This window comes from Jaculus jaculus, chromosome 2 (assembly GCF_020740685.1).
Source record: "Jaculus jaculus isolate mJacJac1 chromosome 2, mJacJac1.mat.Y.cur, whole genome shotgun sequence".
Taxonomy (NCBI): domain Eukaryota; kingdom Metazoa; phylum Chordata; class Mammalia; order Rodentia; family Dipodidae; genus Jaculus; species Jaculus jaculus.
Genome location: NC_059103.1, coordinates 12,509,954 through 12,528,613, shown reverse-complemented (window position 1 = coordinate 12,528,613; position 18,660 = coordinate 12,509,954). Strand labels below are relative to the sequence as shown.

Sequence of the window (18,660 nt, the reverse complement as noted above, 5' to 3'; positions counted from 1 at the left end):
TATGGAGCGCCTCACCCCAGTTTGGACTCACTTCTCATCCTTGTTTACACCGTTTTGATTGTTGAAATTGAAGGGATCGCTGCTCAGTGAGCTGCCGAAGATGTCATCAAACTTGTTGTCAAACAAACTCTGCAGTGACCAACAGGGACAGGGAGAGAACAAGTCAGAGAGCCAGAGGATTCCATGCGGGCGGTCAAATGACGGGCATGCACAATCCCCCTTTTCTTTTTTTTGGGGGGGGGGTTGAGGTAGGGTCTCACTCTGGTCCAGGCTGACCTGGAATTCACTATGTAGTCTCAGGGTGACCTTGAACTCATGGCGATCCTCCTACCTCTGCCTCCCAAGTGCTGGGACTAAAGGTGTGAACCACCACTCCTGGCCTTTTTTTTTTTTTTTTTTAAGTATTTTATTTATTTATCTGCAAGCAGATAGACATAGAAGAGAGAACGAGTGTGCCAGGGACTCTCGCCACTGTAAATGAACTCCAGATGCATGCACCTCTTTGTGCATCTGGCTTTACATGGGTACTGGGGAATCGAGCGTAGGTGGTTAGACTTTGCAGGCAAGTACCTTAATCACTAAGCCATCTCTCCAGCCCTTTTTCTTTTTTTTAATTTTAATTTTAATTTTATTAATTTTTTGAGTAGGTTTTCACTGTAGCTCAGGCTCTCCTGGAATTCACTATGTAGTCTCAGGGTGGGCTCGAACTCATAGTGATCCTCCTACTTCTGCCTCCCGAGTGCTGGGATTAAAGGCGTGTGCCACCACGCCCAGCCCTTTTCTTCATTTTATAAAAAATATTTTTATGTTTTCATTTGCAAGAAGAGAAAGAGAAGAGAGAGAGCAAGAGACAGACAGAATGGGTGCATCAGGGCCTCTCTAACCATTGCAAACGAACTCCAGATGCGTGTGCTACTTTGTGTATTTGGCTTTATGGGGGTCCTGGGGAATCGGACCAGGGTTGTTAGGCTTTCAGGCAAGTGCCTTAACCGCTGAGTTATCTTCTCCAGCCTCATATTTCTTTGCTTTAAAAATATTTATTCAGGGGCTGGACAGATGGCTTAGCGGTTAAACAGTTGCCTGTGAAGTGTAAGGACTCTGGTTCGAGGCTCGATTCCCCAGGACCCACGTAAGCCAGATGCACAAGTTGGCACATGCGTCTGGAGTTTGTTCTGGAGTTCCTTTGCAATGGCTAGAGGCACTGGCTCTTTCTCCCCCCACCCCCTGGCTTTCTCTTTTTGTCTGTTGCTCTCAAATAAAAAAATTAAAACAAAATAAAAATATTTATTCATTTGAGGGAGAGACATCAGGCTTTACGTGGGTGCTGGGGAATCAAACCCAGGACGTCAGACTTTGCAAGCAAGTACCTTTAACCACTGAACAACCTCTCCTGCCCTGCTTTTATTTCTTTGCTTGTGTGTTGTGCAGGGGTGAGGTACAAATGTGTATGTGTGTGTATGGAGAAAACACTTTCCTTTTTCCTTTTCCTTTTAATATATGGGTGCTAGGGATCAAATTCAAGCCTTTTCAGACCTTCATGCTTGTTGGCAAGGGCTTTTGCCTGCTGAGCCATCTTCCCATCCTTTTATTTATTTATTTTTGTTTTTTTAAGGTAGGGTTTCACTCTAGTCCAGGCTGACCTGGAATTCACTATGGAGTCTCAGGGTGGCCTCAAACTCATGGTGATCCTCCTACCTCTGCCTCCTGAGTGCTGGGACTAAAGGCATGCACTACCACGCCCAGCTCTGCTCAGCTTTTTACTGTTGTTTTTTCAAGGTAGGGTCTTGCTTTACCCAGCCTGACCTGAAATTCATTATATAGTCTTCAGTCTCTCCTCAAATTCACAGCCACTAAAGGCATGTACCACCACATCTGGGTTTGTTTTGTTGGTTTGTTTGTTTTGTTTTTGTTTTTTGAGGTAGGGTCTCACTCTAACCCAGGCTGACATGGAATTCACTATGTAGTCTCAGGGTGGCCTTGAACTCCTGGTGATCTTCCTACCTACCTCCCAAGTGCTAGGATTAAAGGTGCATCACTATGCCCTGCTTTTTTTTGTTGAAATAGGTTCTCATATAGACCAGACTGGCTTCAAACTTCGCTAAGCAGCTGGGAATGACTATCCTCCTGCCTCTACCTCCCAAATGTTGGAAATACAGGTATGGGCCACCATGGCTGGCTTCAAGAATCCTACCTTGGTTTGGTTGAGACCCACCATTGAGAGCTGCAAGGAACCACAGAGAAGGATGCTCGGCTCAGGTTCCTCCTTGGTGGTGACATAGACAACAAACGCCAGGTGTGGTGGCATGCATCTATAGTTCCAGCTATCTTAGAGGCAGAGGCAGGGACAGGAAGATTGGGCACAGGAATTTAAGATCAGCCTGGGCAATATCCTGAGATCCATCGCAAAACAATGAAGGGCGGGTGGGAGTGGAGAGATAACGGAATTGGTTAAGTGTTTGCAAGGCAAGTAACCAAGTTTGATTCCCAAAACTCCGGTAAAAGCCCGCTGCAGTGCCATGCGCCTGTAATCCTAGAGCTGGGGAGGTGGAGACAGGAATCTTTGGGACTCACTGGTTAGCCTAGTCTAGCTGAATGAGTGACCTCTGGGTTCAGTGAGAGAGTAAGGAGAGTGACGGAGGACGACACCTGAGCTGTTGTCAAGCTCTATCCTGCACATACACACGTGTGCCCGTGCACACATGATCACACATGCATACTATTCACACACACACATTCAATTAAAACAAAAACAAAAACAAAAAGGGCTGAAGAGATGGCTCAGCAGTTAAGGCACTTGCCTGCATAGCCTAAAGACCCTGGTTCAACTCCCCAGTGCCCATGTAAAACCAGATGCACAGTGGCGCAGGCATCTGGAGTTCGTTTGCAGTGGCTGAAGGCCCTGATGCGCCCTCTCTCTCTCTCTCTTTCAAATAGATAAAATATTAAAAACATTAAAAAAAAAAAAAAAGGTGGCACACGCCTTTAATCCCAGCACTCGGGAGGCAGAGGTAGGAGGATCGCAGTGAGTTTGAGGTTACCCTGAGACTACATAGTGAACTCCAGCCAGGTCAGCCTGAGCTAGAGTAAGACCCTGCTTCAAAAAAAAAAAAAAAAAAAAAAAGCCTTGAAAAAAATTGAGGGCCAGGCGTGGTGGTGCATGCCTGTAATCCCAGCACTCAGGAGGCAGAGGAAGGAGGATCACTGTGAGTTGGAGGGCAGCCTGAGACTACATAGTGAATTCCAGGTCAGCCTGGATGACAGTGAGACCCTACCTCAAAAAAAAAAAAAAAAAAAAAAATTAAGGGCTGGACAGATAGCTCAGAAGTTAAGGCACTTGCCTGCATAGCCTAAAGACCCTGGTTCGACTCCCCAGTGCCCATGTAAAGCCAGATGCACAGTGGCACAGGCATCTGGACTTCATACGCAGCGACTGGAGGCCCTGATATGCGCCCACTCTCTCGCTGTTTCACTCAGTCTTCTATCTCTCTCCATGCTTGCAAATAAATAAATAAAAATATTTTTTAAAAAACCAAAGATGGAGCTGGGCATGGTGGTGCACGCCTTTAATCCCAGCACTTGGGAGGCAGAGGTAGGAGGAGTGCTGTGAGTTCGAGGCCACCCTGAGACTCCATAGCGAATTCCAGGTCAGCCTGGGTTACAGTGAGACCCTATCTCGAAAAAAAAAACCAAAAAACAAAAAACAAAGATGGGGCTGGGGAAATGGCTTAGCAGTTAAGGAAGGTATTTGCCTATGAAACCTAAGAATCCTGGTTCGATTCTCCAGGACCCATATAAGCCAGATGCACAAGGGGGCGCACAAGCGTCTAGAGTTCATTTGTAGTAGCTGGAGGCCCTGGCACGCCCATTCTTTCTTTCCCTCTTCCTCTTCCTCTCTCTCTCAAATAAATAAATAAATAAAACAAGGATGGGGAAATCCCTCCCAAGGGCCTGCACCTGCTGAGAGGCATCCATGTCCATGAGATCATCCTTCTCCAAGACGGGCTCGCTGTCTGGGGACGAGGCTTCCACCGGGATCACCACCACGGGGCTGATGTGCTCCGACAGGGCCGACGCTCGTAGGAAGTTGGGTGGGTTCTGAAGAGGTGAGAAACATCCTCAAACCATGCTTACCTGCCAGGCCCGGGGTGTAGGGGAGGTGTCCCCACAGTGCCCAGGGTATGGCCGGGTATGTGTGCTCACCTCGGGTAACTGGGGGATCTGAATGAGTCGCTTGAAGTACTGTAGATTGCTGGAACGGTGGAACAGATCTTTCAACCTGGGGGGTGCAGAAGGGTAATAGGGGTGTTGCGTATGGTTACCAGTGCCAGGGAGAGGACAAGGCAACTGCACCCTAATGTTCCCACCCAATACCTACCCCTCCCCCCAAAGGCACAAGGTTGCTGAGGAGCTGGTCTCCATGGTTCTAGGATTCAATTGTGATGTTACAGCCCAGGTCACAGACAGTTAGCTCTTGGAGTAGTTAACGACTGGTTGTCTACTTGGCAAGATTTAGAATCCTAATGGAAACAAATCTGCGTGTATCTTCAAGGGGTTTTCTTTTCTTTAGTTTTTATTTTTTTACTTTTATTTTTTTTTTAAATTTTATAGTATTTTCCATGATTATAAAAAAATATCCCATGGTAATTCCCTCCCTTCTCCCCCCGACACTTTCCCCTTTGAAATTCCATTCTCCATCATATTACATCCCCGTCTCAATCATTGTACTTACATATATACAATATCAACCTATTAAGTATCCTCTTCCCTTCCTTTCTCTACCCTTTATGTTGCCTTTTTACCTTACTGGCCTCTGCTACTAAGTATTTTCCTTCTCACGCAGAAGCCCAATCATCTGTAGCTAGGATCCACATATGAGAGAGAACATGTGGCGCTTGGCTTTCTGGGCCTGGGTTACCTCACTTAGTATAACCCTTTCCAGGTCCATCCATTTTTCTGCAAATTTCATAACTTCATTTTAGTTTTTATTTTTATTTACTTATTTAAGAGAGAAGGAGAGAGAAAGAGGCAGAAGAAAACAGGCGCACCAGTCTCCAGCCACTGTAAACCAACTCCAGACGCATGCACCGCCTTGTGTATCTGGCTTACATGGGTCCTGGGGAGTTGAACCTAAGTCCTTTGGCTTTGCGGGCAAGTACCTTAACTGCTAAGCCATCTCTCCAGCCTGCCCCCCCCCTTTTGTTTTGTTTTTTCAAGGTAGGGTCTCGCTTTAGCCCAGGCTGACCTGGAATTCACTATGTAGTCTCAGGGTGGCCTTGAACTCAAGGCAATCCTCCTACCTCTGCCTCCCCAAGTACTTGGGTTAAAGTCATGCGCCACTCTACCTGGCTTTAAATTTTTTTAAATTAATTAATTAATTTATTTATTTTGTGATTTTTCAAGGTAGGGTCTTGTTGGGGACCACCCTTAAGAAATGCTTCATCTTTCCCTTACCCCCTCCTCCACCCCCGCTGCATTCTGGCTAAAGAACAAACATTCTGCTCTGCGCCTGCAGTATCAAGGTCCCTGAGTTATGACTTCTCAGAACAACCACAATGTCTCTGGCCTGAGGCTAAGAAGAGTTTGTAACCTTCCACCACCTAGGTCACCCTGACCCCCTTCCATATGATCCATGCCTTGTGCAAGAAGATTCCCTACTGTCTCACCCTCTACTCCCCTTACCCCTCCCCTACCTAAAACTTTAAAAGATGAGCCTTCTGGCTGAATAAACGACTCTCGACAAGCATTGGTTTGCCTGAGTCCATTCCCCTCTCTCGCCCATTTTCTTTGCAGGCTAAGGTCCTCCTGGTGCCCCCACGAATAACTAGGTCCCGTGGGTCGGGGCAGGGTCTCACTCTAGCTCAGGCTGACCTGGAATTCACTATGGAGTCTCAGGGTGGCCTTGAACTCACAGTGATCCTCCTACCTCTGCCTCCTATGTGCTGAGATTAAAGGCATGCATCACCATACCTTGCTAATATTTTTATTTTTACTTATTTTATTTGAGAGAGACAGGAGAAAGATCTTTTTTCTTCTTCTTTTTCAAGGTAGGGTCTTGCTCTAGCCCAGGCTGGCCTGGAATTCACTACGTAGTCTCAGGGTGGCCTCGTACTCACGGTGACCCTCCTACATCTGCCTCCCGAGTGCTGGGATTAAAGGCATGCGTCACCACGCCCGGTTTTGAGACACGGTTTCCCTTGTCTGATGTAGGATTCTCCTGACTCTGGTTCCCTGCTGTGGGTGCACTGGGATTACGGACGTGTGAGTTTCATTGTGTCCAGCTTCACGTGGACTCTGTAGATCTGAACTCCAGTTGGCAGGCTTGTGGAGCTATTGCCTTTAACCACTGACCCATCTTTCTAGCCCCACCAAGTTTCTAATTTGAATCAAAACACTAAAGATGTCAAGTGTGTTGGCGTACGCCTTTAATCCCAGCACTCGGGAAGCAGATGTAGGAGGATCACTGTGAGTTCGAGGCCAGCCTGAGACTACAGAGTGAATCCCAGGGTTAGCCTGGGCATGAGCAAGACCCTTACCTCAAAAAAACAAAACAAAACACTAAAGACCAAGAAAACTGACATGAGCAAGGGTAAGAAATTTCTACCATATTTGGTACAGCAATTTTCTGTAGCTTAGCCTTGTAAGTGAACCTTTCAGCCTTTCAGACTGCAATATTTAGGTATTGCTGCGACATCACTACGCTCTCCCTGAATTCCAGGACAGCCAGGACTCTGAGAATAGTAGCCTCTATGTAGAGCTAGAAGGACAGAAAAAAGGAAGGAAATAAAACAGCTGAGCACACGTCCTCGTCTTCCTGGGCCGGAGCCAACAGTAATAGACTCAACTGCTTTTGCAAGCTACCGGAATTTGACATTTCAGGAAACCAGCTGCAGGGCCTGTCTCCAAGGATTTAATGAGTCATTTGTTACAGAATAGGCTCTAGGTTTCCCCAGGGGAACAAGGAAGCCAGGAGGTTAGTTCAGTCCTACACTGGTACTTTGTTTCTAGGGGGCCAATCAACAAGCACATGCTTTTTTTTTTTTTTGGCCGGGTGTTGTGGCGCATGCCTTTAATCGCAGCACTCGGGAGGCAGAGGTAGGAGGATCGCTGTGGGTTCGAGGCCACCCTGAGAACACCAGTGAATTCCAGGTGAGCCTGAGCTAGAGTGAGATCCTACCTCAAAAAAAAATAATAAAATAAGAAGTAACTTTTTTTAAATTTAATTTATTTATTTATTTGAGAGCGACAGACACAGAGAGAAAGACAGATAGAGGGAGAGAGAGAGAATGGGCGCACCAGGGCTTCCAGCCTCTGCAAAGGAACTCCAGACGTGTGCGCCCCCTTGTGCATCTGGCTAACGTGGGACCTTGGGAACCGAGCCTCGAACCGGGGGCCTTAGGCTTCACAGGCAAGCGCTTAACCGCTAAGCCATCTCTCCAGCCCAGAAGTAAATAACTTTTAAATTTTATTTTTATTTATTTATTTGAGAGAGAGAGACAGGGCCAGGTAGAGAGGGAATGGGAACACCAGGGCCTCCAGCCAATGCAAATGAACTCCAGACGCGTGTGCACCATAGGCATCTGGCTTACGTGGGTAGTGGGGACTCAAACCTGGTGCTTAGGCTTTGCAGGCAAACACCTTAAGAACTAAGCCATCTCTCCAGCCCTAAAGAATTTTTGTTTTTGTTTTTGTTTTTCCAGGTAGTGTCTCACTCTAGTTCAGGCTAACCTGGCATTCACTATGTGGTCTCAGGGTGGTCTCAAACTCATGGCGATCCTACCTCTGCCCCCCTCACATGAGTGCTGGGATTAAAGATGTGCGCCATGACACCCGGCTCTAAATATCTTTTTTTTTTTTTTTTTGGTTTTTCGAGGTAGGGTCTCACTCTGGTCCAGGCTGACCTGGAATTAACTCTGTAGTCTCAGGATGGCCTTGAACTCGCAGCGATCCTCCTACCTCTGCCTCCCGAGTGCTGGGATTAAAGGCGTGCGCCACCACGCCCGGCTTTAAATATCTTTTTTTATTGACAGCTTCTATAATTATAGACAATAAACCATGAAAATTCCCTCCCCTCCCCTCCCTTTCTGAGTATGGGTCACCTCACGTAACAATTCTTTTTTTTTTTTTTTTTGAGAATGACAGACACAGAGAGAAAGACAGATAGAGGGAGAGAGAGAGAATGGGCGCGCCAGGGCTTCCAGCCTCTGCAAACGAACTCCAGACGCGTGCGTCCCCTTGTGCATCTGGCTAACGTGGGACCTGGGGAACCGAGCCTCGAACCGGGGTCCTTAGGCTTCACAGGCAAGCGCTTAACCGCTAGGCCATCTCTCCAGCCCTCACATAACAATTCTTTACAGTCCATCCATATTTTCTGTAAAGTTCATAATTTTATTTCTCTCCACTACTGAGTGAAACTCCGTTGTGTGTATACGCCATATTTTCATTACACAGTCATCAGTTGATAGACATCCAGACTGTTGCTCTTGTGAATACAGCAACAATACAATGAACATGGATGTGTAGGTTTCGCTGTAGTAGGAGAGGGAGGCCTCTTGCCCAGGAGCGGTATGGTGAGTGTGGTTTTAATTTACATTTCCCTGATGGCTAAAGATGTTGGGCATTTATTCATATATATCTACTGACCATTGTATTGTGGCTACAGGTTCTCTCTCATACATGGACCTTAGTGTAACATATCTCTATGTAGGTATGCAAAGGGGGACAAATGGATAAAATCTAGGAATCTAGAAACGTGAGCAAGAGAAGGAAAAAGACGATGAGGAAGGAGGAGACAGTAGGGGAAGTTGCAAAAGGCCACACAGGACATGTAAGAAGAAAGGAGGGGCTGAAGAGATGGCTTAGTGGTTAAGCGCTTGCCTGTGAAGCCTAAGGACCCCGGTTCGAGGCTCAATTCCCAGGACCCATATAAGCCAGATGCACAAGGGGGCGCACGTGTCTGGAGTTCGTTTGCAGTGGCTGGAGGCCCTGTTGCACCCATTCTCTCCCTCTCTCTGTCTGTTGCTCTCAAAGAAATAAAAAAACAATTAAAAAAATCTACCAACTGGGCACTAGCTTTCAAAGCCTGGGCTTGAGTGAGGCCCCCACCTCATAAAAAAAAAAAAAAAAAGAAAGAAAGACAGAAGAAAGGAGATGGGGGGAGGATACACGGAGAGACAGAGTGATGGAAGAGATGAACGGGAAAGAGTCAACTAAAAGTATTATGTTTGAAAATGCCACAACAGTACCTAAAACTTTGAATATTAATTAAAAAAAAAAAACCTACACTGAGGGCTGGAGGACCCATGTTCCACTCTCCAGATCCCATGTAAGCCAGATGTATAAGGAGGCCCAAGCATGCAAGGTCGCACACATACCCAAGGTGGTACATGCGTCTGAAACTCGACTGCAGTGGCTGGAGGCCCTGGGGCCCCAATTCTTTTTCTCTCTCATAAAAAAAAAAAAAATAAAAACAAAACAAAAAAAAATCTGAAAATAGGGCTGGGGAGATTGCTTAGCAGTTACGTTGCCTGCCTGTGAAGCCTATGGACTCAGGTTCAATTCCCCACTACCCAGTAAAGCCAGATGCACAAAGTGGCGCATGTGTCTGGAGTTCGTTTGCAGTGGCTCGAGGCCCTTGTGCACCCATTCTTCTCTCTTTCTCTTTCTCCCAAATGAATAAATTTAAAAGAAAAACACAAAATTGAGACTAGAACCACAGGATCCAGCTGTAGCACTCCCGGGCCTAATGTGCTTGGAGGAATCTAAGTCCGCTTCCCACTGACGGGCCTGCCTACCCATGTTGTAAGAGCACCGTTCGCTGGCTGAGATATAAAGCCCACCCAGATGTCCAGCAAAGACGGATCGATGAGAATGTGACTGATCAACACAGGGCAATTTCAGCCCACCATAAAGAAGATTCATGTTCCAAGAAATGAAAAAGCTGGAGAGATGGCTTAGCGGTTAAGGCGCTTGCCTGCGGAGCCGAAGGATCCAGGTTCAATTCTCCAGGTGGTATGTCTCTAATAAATAAACTTAAATAAATAAATCTTTTTTTTTTTTTTAAAAAAAAAAAAAGAAGATCCAAGATATTTAGTTTACTTTTTGAGGTAGGGTCTCACTCCAGCACAGGCTGACCTGGCCACCCTGAGACCTATGTAGTCTCAGGGTGGCCTCAAACTCACTGCGATCCTCCTACCTCTGCCTCCCGAGTGCTGGGATTAAAGCCGTGTGCCACCACGCTGGGCACGTTCATCTATTTTAGTATATATACAAGACTGCACACTTCCCTGACAGCTGTTTATCAGGTACGAAGGGTGCAATAATTAATAATATGGTCAAACAGAAACAAGTCTGGATGAAACAGTGATGGGAAGCTCAAAATTTTGGGGTGGGACTGATGCAACAAGAAAAATAAATGGTTCAAATAGAGGGCCAGAGATTAACTTGCTGAGATGTCAAACAATGACCACAGCCCCACTTTATGAGCTAAAATATAGACATCTACACCCTGCTAGTATTTCAAAACACATGGTTTCGTGTGACTCGATTTTCTTTCAATGTTTTGGGGGCTAGGGGGATAGCTTAGTGGTTAAGGCACTTTCCTACTAAGCCAAAAGACCCAGGTTCAAGCCAGATGCACAGGTGGCACATGTGTCTGAAATTTGTTTGCAATGGCTGGAGACCCTGGCACACCCATTCTCTTTGTCTCATATAAATAAATAAAAATAAAAAATATTTAAATTTTGTTTTTTATATTACAGGATCTTTTTTTTTGTTTTCATTTATTTATTTGAGAGTGACAGACAGAGAGAGGAAGAGGCAGATAGAGAAAGAGAGAGAGAATGGACACACCAGGGCCTCCAGCCACTACAAATGAACTCCAGCCGCATGCGCCCCCTTGTGCATCTGGCTAACGTGGGTCCTGGGGAATCGAGCCTGAATCAGGGTCCTTAGCTTCACAGACAAGCACTTAACTGCTAAGCCATCTCTCCAGCCCTTACAGGACCTTTTCAAATACATTGCCAGACTGGAGAGATGGACTTTAAGGTGCTTGTCTGCAGAGTCTAACAACCTGGGTTTGATTCCCCAGTACCTACGTAAAGCCAGATGTTTAACGTGGCATATTCATCTAGAGTTTGTTTGCAATGGCTAGAGGCTGTAGTAGGCCATTCTCTTTCTTTTTTATTTATTTGCAAGTAAATAAAATAAAGTGCATGTGTGTATACATGCACATATGCGTGCCTACATGTAGGTCAAAGGACCTCAGGTATTACCCTCAGAAATACTATCCACCTTTTAAAAAATATTTTTATTTAATTATTTATTTTGGTGTTTCGAGGTAGGGTTTTGCTCTAGTCCAGGATGACCTGCTTTCACTATGTACTCTCAGGGTGGGCTCGAACATGTGGCGAAGTCAAGGCAATCCTCCTACCTCTGCCTCCCAAGTGCTGGGATTAAAGGCATGCACCACCATGCCCGGCTATTTTATTTTATTTCTATTTATTTATTTATTTATTTATTTATTTATTTATTTATTTATTTATTTATTTGACACACAGAGAGAGAGAGAGACAGACAGACAGACAGACAGATAAAATGAGCACACCAGGGCCTCTAGTCACTGCAAATGAACTCCATATGCATGTACCACCTTGTGCATCTGGCTTATGTGGGTCCTGGGGAGTTGAACCTGGGTCTTTTGGCTTTGCTGGCAAGCTCATTAATCACTATGCCATCTTTCCAGTTCCCTCATTTTTTCTAAAAAATATTTATTTATTTGAGAGAGCGAAATAGGCAGGGAGAGAAAAGGAGAGAGAATAGGTGCACCAGGGCCTCTAGTCACTGCAAATGAACTCCATATGCATGCGCCCCTTATGTATCTGGCTTACATAGGTCCTGGGGAGTTGAACCTGGATCCTTTGGCTTTGCAGGCAAGCAGCTGAACCTCTAAGCCTTATCTCTAGCCCCCAGGCCCCTTTAAAAATATATTTTAAAAATTTATTTCTTTATTTGAGAGAGACATAAAGAGGTGGACAGAAAAAGAGACAATGGGTGTGCCAGGGTATCCCGCCACTGCAGACGAACTCCACACGCATGGGCCACCTTGTGCATCTGGCATATGTGGGCTCTGAGGAATCTAACCTGGGCCCTTTGGCTTTGCAAGCAAGCGCCTTAACCTCTCCCCTTTTGCTGAGACAGGGACTTTCACTGGCCTGGAGTTCACCAGTTAGGCTAGACTGGCTGACCAGTGTACCCCTGAGATCCTCCTGTTTCCATTGCCCCAGCTGGGATTATAGGGCATTTACTGCCACACCTGGCTTTTTTTAAAGGGTGCTAAGGCACACACTTTACTCACTGAGCCATCTCTCCAAATCTTTTTAAAAATATTTTACTATTATTTATTTATTTATTTGACAGAGAAAGGAGAGAGAGAGAATGGGCACGCTAGGGCCTCCAGCCACTGCAAACGAACTCCAGACACATGTACCCCCTTGTGCATCTGGCTAACGTGGGTTCTGGAAAATTGAACCTGGGTCCTTTGGCTTTGCAGGCAAATGCTTTAATTGCTAAGCCATTCTTCCAGCCCTCCAATTCTAAACATTTTTAATTAATTAATTAATTAATTGAGAGCGACAGACACAGAGAGAAAGACAGATAGAGGGAGAGAGAGAGAATGGGCGCGCCAGGGCTTCCAGCCTCTGCAAACGAACTCCAGACACGTGCGCTCCCTTGTGCATCTGGCTAACGTGGGACCTGGGGAACCGAGCCTCGAACCGGGGTCCTTAGGCTTCACAGGCAAGCACTTAACTGCTAAGCCATCTCTCCAGACCTCCTCCAATTCTAATAGTACTCCCAAACCTCCATTTTTTTTTCCCTAGGCCTTGAACTCACAGTGATCCTCCTACCTCAGTCTCCCAAGTAATGGGATTAAATGGCATGTGCCACCATGCCCAGATCTTATAGAACTTTAAAAAAATAGTTTTATTTATTTGCAAGCAAAGAGATAGAGAGACAAGAGACAGAGAGAATATGTGCACTAAGACCTTTCTTTAGCCACTGCAAATGAACTCCAGATACATGTGCCACTTTTGTGCATCTGGTTTTACGCTGGTACTGGGGAATCGCACACAGGTCCTTAGGCTTTACGGGCAAGTGCTTTAGCTGCTGAGCCATCTCTACAGCCTCTAGAACATTAAAATTTTTTTTCTTTCTTTGTTTCTTTTTTGGTTTCTTTTTTTCTTGGTATTTCAAGGCAGGATTTTACTCTAGCCCAGACTGACCTAGAATTTACTATATAGTCTCAGGATGGCCTTGAATTCAAGCCAATCCTCCTAGCTCTGCCTCCTGAATACTGGGATTAAAGGCGTGGGACACCACACCTGGCTTTTAAAAAATAGTTTAAAAAAATTTTTTTAATTTATTTTTATTTGAGAGAAAGAGGGAGAGAGAGAGAGAGAAAATGGGCATGCCAGGACTTCTAGCCACTGCAAATGAATTCCAGACACAAGCTCCACCTTGTGAATCTGGCTTACATGGGATCTGGAAAATTAAACCTGGGACCTTAGGCTTCACAGGCAAGCACCTTAACTGTTAAGCCATCTCTACAGCCCTGGCTTAAACAAAACAAAACAAAAAAAAGTCTTATTTATTTGCAAGCACAGAGAAGACAAAAGAGAATGGGCATGCCAGGGCCTCTAGCCACCACAAATGAATTCCAGATGCATGCGCCACTTTGTGCCGATGGCTTTCCGTGGGTACTGGAGAATCAAATCCTGGTCGTTAGGCTTTGCAGGCAAGTGCCTTAACCACCAAGCCATTTCTCCAGTTCCTAAAAAGTGTTTCTTAATTGACAATTTTCATGCGTGTACGTAGTATATATATATATATATATATATATATATATATATATATTTTTTTTTAAAGAACATGGTCTATTTTTTTTTAAAGATTTATTTATTTATTTGATTATTTGAGAGTGACAGAGAGAGAAAGAGGCAGATAGAGAGTGAGAGAGAGAATGGGCACGCCAGGGCTTCCAGCCACTGCAAACAAACTCCAGACGCGTGCGCCCCCTTGTGCATCTGGCTAACGTGGGACCTGGGGAACCGAGCCTCGAACCGGGGTCCATAGGCCTCACAGGCAAGCGCTTAACCACTATGACATCTCTCCAGCCCCCGCAGTATATTTTGATCACAATCTCCTCCCATCACCTTATCTTGTCATCCCTTCCTATCTCCTTTCCACTGAACACACCCCCCCCAACATGTCCCTCTTCTACTTTGAGGTCTTCTTCTTTCTTTCTTTTAGTGTGTGTGATTTACTGAGTTTAATTAGGGTTGCCAGCGTGGGCATGGGTGTGGGGGGGTTTATTTACACGTGCAACTCACCAGTGGTTACCCCACTGAAGAAAAATTCTCCTCTCCTCAGCAGCCAGTGCCAGTGTCTCCTCAGGGAGGGATCAAAGTGCTGAGAATAAGTGAGTGTCGATGGCTCAGGGCAAAAGGAGAACACTGTGTCACGCTTCAAGGCTCAGGAAATATTGCAGAAGGTGGGGGGGGGGTGAAAGGAATGTACGAGAGCAGAGGATGAGGCGGAGCGCCGTGGAACCCTGTCTTCTGGACGTGACCTTATGACGGATTGCCATCTGCACAACGCTGGGCCCAGAACACTCCATCATGGACGACAGAGGAGCGCCCCAGGACTCCAGCCCTACCTAAGGAGTTACTGGCAGGACAGGGTTACGCAGAGGACTTTGTGACATTTTGAGTTCCTTCCCTTCCCTTGAGCCACTTACTTGGTGAACTGCTCCATGAAGCGGTCCCGGTGGCCCTGAAGGGTATCCGCTGGGAGACCTGGAGGAAAGTGGAGGGCATGAGGGCACACAAGGAGCCGGGGCTGGGCACAGCCGCAGCAGGGCCCTGCAGCGTGGATTGCCAGCTAGCTGGCAACAGCTTCATATTTTTGCACAGGCTAAGCCCTGGGCCATGGACAACTGTGCGCCCTGGGGGGAGTTCCTAGGATGCCAGGAGTTCAAGAGCTTCTCTAAAGATTTCCTGATAAACACAAGTCAACAACTCGTGATCTGAGCTGACTCGAACTCGTGATCTGTCTTATGCTGGGATTACAGACAAGTGCCACTACACCTGGATTGATTTTATTTTATCTTTTAAATATTTTACTTTATTAAGCTGGGTTTGGTGGCGCATGCTTTAATCCCAGCACTCTGGAGGCAGAGGTAGGAGGATAGCCATGAATTAGAATAAAGAATGAATTCCAGGTCAGCCTGGGCCAGAGTGAGACCCTATACAGAAAGGGAGAGAATGGGCATGCCAGAGCCTCTAGGCACTGGAAATGAACTCTTGACGCAGGCATCAACTTGTGCATCTGGTTTAGTCAAGGGAATTGAACCTGGGTTCTTAGGTTTTGCAGACAAGCACCTTAACCATTAAGCCATCTCTCTAGCTCTAATTTTTATCTTTTCCACCTCCAGAGCAGTGGCTCAGTGTGTCCCTTTTCCATCCATCCATCCTTCCTTCCTTCCTTCCTTCCTTCCTTCCTTCCTTCCTTCCTTCCTTCCTCTCTTTCTTTCTTTTCTTCCCCATGAGGTAGGGTTTTGCTTTAGTACAAACTGACCTGGAATTCACTATGTAGTCTCAGGCTGGCCTTGAACTCATAGTGATCCTCCTACCCCTATCACTGGAGTGCTGGGATTAAAGGCATGCACCACCACACCAGGCTTGATTTTATTTATTTATTTATTTAAAATCTTCTGCCTACCTCTGCCTATCAAGTGCTGGGATTTAAAGGCATGTGCCGCCATGCCTGGTTTTGATTTTATTTTTTACTTTTGTTTTTTTAAGTTAGGGTCTCACTCCAACCCAGACAGACATGGAACTCACTGTGTAGCTCAGGTGGGCCTTGAATTCAGTTTGCCCATTATCTCAGTCTTCTGAGTGCTGGGATTAAAGACGTGAGTCACCATGCCCAGTACTGGTAACTGATTTTACTTTGTGTGTGTGTGTGTGTGTTTGTGTGTGCGAGTGCATACGCATTTAGGCATGTGTGTGTGAACATGTACGTGCATGTGAAAGCCAGAGGTTGATGTTGGGTGTCTTCCCCAATCCCTCTCCACCTTATTTTTTTTTAAATATTTGATTTATTTATTTGTGTGTGCACGCGGGCCAGAATGGGAGTGGCTAGGGCCTATAGCCACTGCAAAGGAACTCCAGATGCACATGCCACTTTGCACAGATGGCTTTATGTGGAGACCTGGGAATCGAACCCGGATCATTGGGCTTTGCAGGCAAGCGCCTCAAACGCTCAGCCATCTCTCCAGGCCACTCGTTATCTTTTGAGACAGTGTCTCTTAGTGAATCCAGAGCACAGCAATTCAGCAAGCCAGCCAGGGATTCTTGGACAACTTCCTGTCTCTGCCTCCCATCCCTGGATTACCAGCTCGTACCATGCTGGCATTAATGCGGGTGCTGGGGATTTGAACTCAGATCCCCACGCTTTCATCACAAGCACTTTATCCACTGAGCCATCTCCCCAGCCCTATTTTTTTTTTTTTTCGTTTATTTTTTTGTTTATTGTCTCTTTCTTCTCCCCCCCAGCTTCCCTCTAAGACAAAATCTAACTATGTTACCCAGGCTATGTTACCTTGGACTCCTACCTCTACTTTTTTTTTTTTTTTTCTTCAAGGTAGGGTCTCACTCTAGCCCAGGCTGACCTGGAATTCACTCTGTATTCTCAGGGTGGCCTCGAACTCACGGTGACCCTCCTACCTCTGCCTCCCAAGTGCTGGGATTAAAGGCGTGTGCCACCATGCCTGCCTTGGCCTCCACTTCTCAACTAGCTGGGACAACCAGTACCTGCCACTGTGAGGTACTTTTCCTTGTTTTCAGTGTCTCACATTGTAGACCAGGCTATCCTGAAACTCACTATGTAGCCCAGGCTGGCCTCCAACTCATGGCAATCCTTTTGCTTCAGCATCCCCGGGCCTGGGATTACAGGCGTGCACCTCCACACTCTGTTTTGGATCTTTTGAAATTCCAAACTGGTGATCCTCCTGCCTCTGCCTCCTAAAAGCTAGATTGATAAGCATATGCCACTAAGCCCAGGTTTTAATTATTTTCAGTGGGTGACAGACACAGAATGTACATGCATAAATTATGATAACTCAAATTGGCAAATGTAGCCATGTGTGGTGGTAAATGCCTGTAATCCCAGCAATAACGATGCTGAGGCAGGAAGACAGCAATTTTGAGGCTAGCCTGAAGAATGTAGCAAGACCCTGCTTAAAAAAAAAAAAAAAAAGTTGGGTGGCAGAGGTAGGAAATCACTGTGAGTTCTAGACTACACTGAGACTACCTAAATGAATTCCAGGTCAGCCTGGGCTAGAGTGAGACCCTACTTTGAAAAACAAAACAAAGCAAAACAAAACCCAGAAATGAAAACAGTAAAGCTAGGCACAGTGGTGTACCCCTTTAATCTCAGAAGTCTGGAAAGAGAGGCAGGAGGATTACTCTGAGTTGCAGGGCAGCCTGAGACCATATAGTGAATTCCAAGTCAGCCTGGGCTAGAGTGAGGCCCTATCCCAAAAAAATAAAGAAAAGGGCTGGAGAGATGGCTTAGTGGCTAAGTTGCCTGCCTGTGAAGCCTAAGGACCCATTTTGGACTCTCCAGATTCCACATAACCCAGACACACAAGGGTGAGGTAAGCACAAGATCACACATGCCCACTAGGGGGCGCATTTTGATTGTAATGGCTGAGGCCCTGGCACGAAAGAAAGAAGGAAAGAAAGAAAGAAAGAAAGGGAGAAAGAAAGGAAGATGCGGGGGGAGGGATCGCACTGGAGAGATGGCTTAGCAGTCAAGGTGCTTGCCTGCAAAGCCGAAGGACTAAGGAAGGTAAGATTCCCCAGAACCCATATAAAGCAGATGCACATGGTGGCAATGTCTGGACTTCGTCTGCAGTGGCTAAAGACCCTGGTGTGCCCATTCTCTCTCTCAAATAAATGAAATAAATGAAAACAAAACAAAACAAAACAAAACAGAAAATATAGGCTCAGCGAGCAGAGTGCCTAATCTAACATTCACAAAGCCCTAAAGTCAAGCTCGAGTGCAGGGCATGGTGGCACATGTCCAAAGTCCCAGCACCGGGCAGGTAAAGTCAAGAGGATCAGAAGTTCAAGGTCATCCTCAGCTACATGGGGAGTTTAAGGTCAGTTTCAACCACATGAGACCCTTTATTGAAAAAAAAAAAAAAAAAAAGACCAAAGTAGACAGGGGATGGAAATGGTTATTTTATCTCTGAACTCTTTCCCAAGAACTCTTAATCCTAGTCATATTACAAAAATAAGATCTGAAAAAGCTGAATTGAGGAACATTCTATTAAAAAAAAAAAACAAAACAAAACTTGACCAGTATTCAAAACTGTCAAGGTCATCAAAAACAAAGGAAGCCTGAGAAGCTGTTTCAGCCAAAAGGAGTAAAGACACAGTGACTAAGCGATATAGAGTCCTGGATGGAATCCCAGAAAAAGAGTGCTGGGTAAGAATTGTAGAAATCTGAGTGAAGTCTGGACTTTAGTTAAAAGTAAGGTATCAAGCCGGGTATGGTGGTTCATGCCTTTAATCCCAGCGCTCCGGAGGCAGACGAAGG

The 18,660-nt window shown here is 45.9% G+C and overlaps 1 protein-coding gene across 4 annotated transcripts in view; it reads right to left on the bottom strand.

Moving 5' to 3' along the window:
• Hip1 (huntingtin interacting protein 1) overlaps positions 1-18,660 on the bottom strand; it is a 198,396-nt gene that overhangs the window by 35,068 nt on the left and 144,668 nt on the right. For all 4 annotated transcript variants that reach the window (XM_045142989.1, XM_045142990.1, XM_045142992.1 and 1 more), the window contains exons 9-12: positions 14,792-14,849; positions 4,201-4,276; positions 3,955-4,095; positions 32-129 (exon numbers count right to left, since the gene is read on the bottom strand). In XM_045142989.1, coding sequence (XP_044998924.1) covers positions 32-129; positions 3,955-4,095; positions 4,201-4,276; positions 14,792-14,849 — 373 coding nt within the window. The remainder of the gene's footprint in view (positions 1-31; positions 130-3,954; positions 4,096-4,200; positions 4,277-14,791; positions 14,850-18,660) is intronic.